The sequence below is a fragment of the Lactuca sativa genome, chromosome 9, assembly GCF_002870075.4.
Source record: "Lactuca sativa cultivar Salinas chromosome 9, Lsat_Salinas_v11, whole genome shotgun sequence".
In the NCBI taxonomy this organism is placed as follows: domain Eukaryota; kingdom Viridiplantae; phylum Streptophyta; class Magnoliopsida; order Asterales; family Asteraceae; genus Lactuca; species Lactuca sativa.
The window spans coordinates 41,462,235-41,468,225 of NC_056631.2; the positions used below are offsets into that span (position 1 = coordinate 41,462,235).

The following is a 5,991-nucleotide window of genomic DNA, read 5'->3' on the forward strand; positions in this document are numbered from 1 at the left end:
AGACTTACGGCATTTACCTAATGTCCAAAGTGAGATGGGCTAAACTAGACTTCAAGCCCAATAAAATCATAGGCCCAAACCCAAGGATCATCCAAGATCTAATATGAGTCCATCAGCTGAAGTTGCCCAACAAAAGGAAGTCCAAGGCCTACCCAAACAAACAAGCCCATTGATTTGGCCCCAAAACACACTTCGAGCTGAATTGGGCAGTACACTCGACATACACAATGGTACGTGCAACGTACATGGCCAAAGCATAAAGTCGCGACTAGGGAGGCAGTACGCACGACATACAGGAACTTATGCACGGCGTACGCGACCCCCATGCAAACCATGCAAAAAACATCTTAAAGCCTTAAGACAAAGCGACTAAAACTCAGATTTGAAACCATTAAGACCATTAAGACCATAAAGTTGCAAAATTTATTCCTTTGGGTGGATACAAGGATCCCAAGCTCTAAAACCTAGCTTATTTCACCCCTTCCTACACTCTAACTCTTTAGTGGGTACTAAACAAGGTCCAAGCTTGCACCTTTATGATTAAAAATGTCCCGAAACGTCTGCAAATACAACTTGGAGGCTTAGGAGTAGCTCATACTCACCAAGATCTAAACATTAGGCACAAGAAGGAAGAAACTAGCCTCAAACTAAAACTTAATAAAATACAAACCAATTTTGGAGCTTTATACCTCCTAGTGGTGAAAAATATAGAGGAGATGTTGGATCCAAAGTCTTTAGTACAAAGCTTCCTTCTTGAATAACCTTCTTCGCAACCAGAAACACACAACAATCACTCTAAAAGCTCCAAATTGAACCAAATATACTAGGGTTTGCTAGGAGGGTCGAGAAAGGAAATGAAGGCTGAGGTAGGGGAGGGTCTTGGGCCATAAAGAGGTTTCAATAGTGCACAAACCCTAATTCTTAGGGTTTTGGTCTGAGCCACATACGCCCTGTGTGTTGGAGTACGCGTAGCGTACTCGTACGAGACCTATTACGCTGAGCGTACCAAGACGTACGCCCCGCATACACGATTAACACCAAGACTCAAGATTTAGATTTAGGGTACCCATTTTGCAACAAAAATAAAACTCCAGGGTTCAAAAGCAAACCTGATCATTGTAGATGTTACAATTCTCCCCACTTGAACTAGACTTTTCCCTTGAAGTCTCCTGTATCGAACAAATCAGGGTAGTGCTCCCTCATCTCTTTTTCCGGTTCCCACGTCCACTCAGAGCCTTTTCGGTGCTTCCATTGTACCTTTACATGAGCCACCATCTTATTAAGTAAAGGCTTAGTTTTCCTATCGAGAATCGTAACTGGATTCTCCACATAATTCAGACGCTCATCCACTTGAATATCATCCAACGAAATCATTGTTGAATTATCGGCTACATAATTCTGCAACTGAGATACGTGAAAAGTGTTATGGATCTGACTGAGCTTATCAGGAAGATCCAACCGGTATGCAACCCTGCCCACATGGGCAGTAATCTTGAAGGGACCAATAAACCAGGGGCCTAAATTGCCCTGCTTCCGAAACCGGATGATACCTTTCCTAGGTGACACCTTCAGCAACACAAAGTCTCCCACCTGAAACTCAAGGTCCGAACAACATTGGTCATCATAACTCTTCTGTCGATTCTACACAACCCGCAACCTGTCGCACACCTGTTGAACCAACTTCATGGTCTTAAGCACCACATCAGTGCTTCCCATGAACCGATGACCAACCTTACCCCAACAAACTGGGGTCCTAAACCCTCTTCCGTACAACTCAAATGGTTGTCGGTCAACACTAGCATGGTAACTGTTGTTGTGGGAGAACTCGGCCAGAGTAATGTAAGTATCTCAACTCCCTCCGAAATCCAACACACACGCCCGAAGCATATCCTCGAGTGTCTGAATCGTCCACTCACTATGGACATCGGTCTGTGAGTGGTATGTTGTACTGAAGTGCAACTGAGTTCCAGCTCCCAATGAAATTTCCTCCAAAATTTGGAGGTGATACACATAAATACGATCTTACTATATCGTGTGATACACTTAAATACAATTTTACTATATATATATATATATATATATATATATATATATATATATATATATATATATATATATATATATATATATATTCAAACATTTGAGATTTAAAAATTTTAAATTTTATGTTTTTTAATTGTATTGACTAAGCACAAATGCAAGTCAATAATTAAATTATTAAAGTCCAAATCTTTTGTCTTTTAATTAATCGACTTTTATCTTTTAGTATAAAGGCTAGTTTGTATGTGTTTAAAATCGAAAAAGAGAAAAGCAAACAACAAGAACGAATTCATAATTTTGGAACACAGGTTCCATGACGTGGGTAACAGGCAACCATGTCTTTAGACACAAAAAATGTAACAATTTATTTAAATATTTATTTTATGTTCTCAGCAGCACACCACGATATGTACAGGTAGAGACCACGACATGGTGATGAGGCAGTCACGATCTAGATTCAACATCAACAGGACCACGACGTGGTGGAGGACCAACCACGTCGTGGCGAAGAGGCAAAACGACCCGAAAGTCGTATTAACAAGCATTAACATATACAATTTTAACAAGGAAAATTTCTAAACTATTCAAAACGATTTATACATAAGAAATCCTACACATATAAACCCTAACATATAATCACAGATATAGTCTAAGTGCAATAGACTTGATCTAATCTAGCTCTGATACCACTGATGGGATACCTCCCTAGTCAAAGATCAAATTGGTACAACGGAAACAACAATATTTTTTGATCTATTGACTCGTAATAACCAGATCTAACTCAAACAATCTATGCAACTATATGGACCTATATCATACCATAGTGTTTTTCTTCGACTTCTTAGGTCTCGCCAGTTGATCGAACTTGAGAACCCAACGTAGAGTTTCTCTCTTGTGATCGGACCCAAGACGTAATAGACCAACATATCTGAAAGCAACTTGAGATTATCGAATGTGGCAGTAACCACGGTGTGGTGACGAGCTCCGACTCTTCTAGTGTTTTTCTTAGGGTTTTTGAACTTTGGAGGTGAAAGACTAATTTCTCATGTACCCAAAACCGGCTTTTGACCCCTCTATATATAGGGAGATGATTTGAAACCCTAGAAATAAATACCAAATATATTTGTAATTATCTAGGCTTTTGGTAATTATCCAAGAATCAAATTATTCTAGAATATTTCATATTCTTTAATTTTTTATTAGTTAATTAAACAATTAATTAATTAACAAATCAAGTCCCTAAAATAAATATATTTTCAATTCTATTTTATTTTGCTCTTACGTATAACCCAAAATGACACTGTTATTTGTAGTAATATTACATGTTTGTTATGACTATGAGTATTAATCTCCATCAAAATGTGTTAAAATTTATCGTTATGTGAAGATTATGTAGACGTCATAATGAGGCTTTAGTAGAAATCGTGGAAAGAAATTTGGGACCATTTTTTCAAATGGGTTGTTAATGCTAACTTATGTCATTACATTTGTTGTCTATACGTTCAAATTGCTATGCCCAATCCCTAGTTAAAAACTACCAAAGGGCTGATGACTAGGCGGTATCATGAGTTGTTAAAGAAGTGTTTATCAACCAATAGGTTGAAGGTACAAGTCTCATTGAACATAAATATATAGATTTAGAGTAAATTAGTAGTTGTGTATCTTTGCTGCACATGTTGGATGTTTATCAACTAATAGATTGATGATTCAAGTTTTACTTGAGACAAAGATATAAATGTTATGTGGGTCTGTCATTCATAAAATATCAATTATATTTGTTTTTAGATTGATGATTCAAGTCTTACTTGAAACAAAGATATAAACGTTGTGTGGGTCTGTCATTTATGAAATATCAATTATAATTATAGCTGTTTTGTTGCATGGTGATAATAAGTAAACTTCAAGGATCAAATGGAATCATCCTATATTCTTTTGGGGTTTATAGCACTACTAGTGCATTACTATATGACCAAGGGCAAGTTGATTAATGTTTAATAGTAAAAGCAACATAATATTTTATTTAATTCATGTTGCTATTAAACAAAAATAGTAAAAGCAACATGTCATTTTGATAAGTTCTAAAATTTAATTTTCACAAGTATTAAAATGTAATGTCCATTATTTAAGGTTCGACCAACTAGCCAACTAGCCATATTTTACTTCCTTCACATGAACCATCACCCCTATCCCCACCCCCAAAACCACGATTTATAAGACCCTCTCTCTCTCTCTAACCCTCAAGCAAGAAATATCGCCGTTTGATCTTTATTCAAGAGATCAAAAATGCTTTCTACTCGACAACAATCATCATCTATCTTACTAGATAGAATCATCACAACCACCACGAGCGGTGGCGCCGGAGGATGTGGAGCTATCATGTCAAAGCCATGCGTCACCAGTCCGGTTCCTGAATCCGTTGCCAGGTACCATACCCACCCAGTTGGCCCAAACCAGTGCTGTTCCGCCGTGATCCAACAGATCAACGCTCCAATCTCGACCGTGTGGTCCGTCGTCCGCCGCTTCGACAACCCACAAGCCTACAAACATTTCGTCAAGAGCTGCCATGTCTTAGTCGGAAACGGCGACGTCGGAACCCTCAGAGAAATCCATGTCATCTCCGGCCTCCCCGCCGCTAGATCCACCGAACGTCTGGAGATCCTAGATGACGAACAACACGTCATCAGCTTTAGTGTCGTTGGCGGCGATCACCGTCTTGCAAACTACCGTTCCGTCACCACTCTTCATCCTACACCCGACGGAAACGGAACAGTAGTCGTCGAATCATACGTCGTTGATATACCACCGGGGAATACAAACGACGAAACCTGCGTCTTCGTTGATACAATTGTAAAATGTAACCTCCAGTCACTAGCTCAGATCGCTGAGAACAAGCTCCAGCTAAAGTGATCTTGTAATCGAGATTACAAATTTGTGAACACCAATCTCAGTAACACGTACATCAAGACATTTCCATCGAAGACAGATAGAGATGCAATACAAATGCAGAGCCAGCCGACCAATTAAATCCTTCTTATATTTTATGTGGGTGTACATTTTCATCATCATTTTTGTGAATTCATGCGACTTTTTTGTAGGTTGTTTTTATTGTTCGATTTGGCTATGAAGAACATTATCTGTTAAGATACTATGAAGAAAGAACGTGTGCTAGCTCCCTCTTATTCTTGCTCCAATATTTTACATATTTTCCACCCGATTTCTTTTTCACCAACTGAAATATGCGATCAAAATGTATAGAAATGTGTATTAACTAATAAAAATGTTTGATTTTGTTAATTGAGTTTTATAATTTGATCTAATAAAAGAAAATTTTAAAACTTTTGGATGATAAATAGAAGTTATATGAGTTTAATTAAGATATAGATTATTAAAACACAAAAAATATAGATATAAAAACTATATAGCGAAGGATTAAATGCCTGCTATTTTAGGAAAACTCTTGAAATGTTACAATTTTCTAAAAACAAGACGATAACAATTAAAAATTGTTAATGTCAAGTAATAGCCGACTATAGAATTTAATAAGTCTCCCATGAAATAAGTCTTTGTAGCTGTTTGCAAAATTTAAAATGATGTAGGAGGCAAGGAGGGAATTATATATGGTTCTTGTATTACAAGAGATAAGCGAATCGACAGCTGCCTTTGCAACTTGGCCTTGTGATAATACCAAGTTACCAACAACCAAATCTCTCTTTTTTAAGACTTCAATTTTTTAACATCCACTTGCAAATCTTCTTTTGTTTTTTCTCCCACGTTGCTTTCTCTCTCATCCTTTCTTCATATAATTTAATAAAAGTAAGTTGCAACTTGCACCGTCTTTTCTCAACTTGCATTAATATTTAATAAGACAAAGTTAGGAATCTTGATTGAAAATTTTGTGATTAAAATTGTACAAACGGGTCCATCGGGATTATATATTTCGATCCATCCGAT

At 37.3% G+C, this 5,991-nt stretch overlaps 1 protein-coding gene across 1 annotated transcript; it reads left to right on the top strand.

Moving 5' to 3' along the window:
- Positions 1-4,191: 4,191 nt before the first annotated feature.
- Positions 4,192-5,334, top strand: LOC111898244 (abscisic acid receptor PYL4). Its single transcript, XM_023894176.3, has one exon. It carries the CDS (start codon positions 4,324-4,326, stop codon positions 4,945-4,947), a length of 624 nt encoding a protein of 207 aa, XP_023749944.1. The 5' UTR covers positions 4,192-4,323; the 3' UTR covers positions 4,948-5,334.
- The last annotated feature ends 657 nt before the right edge of the window (positions 5,335-5,991 follow it).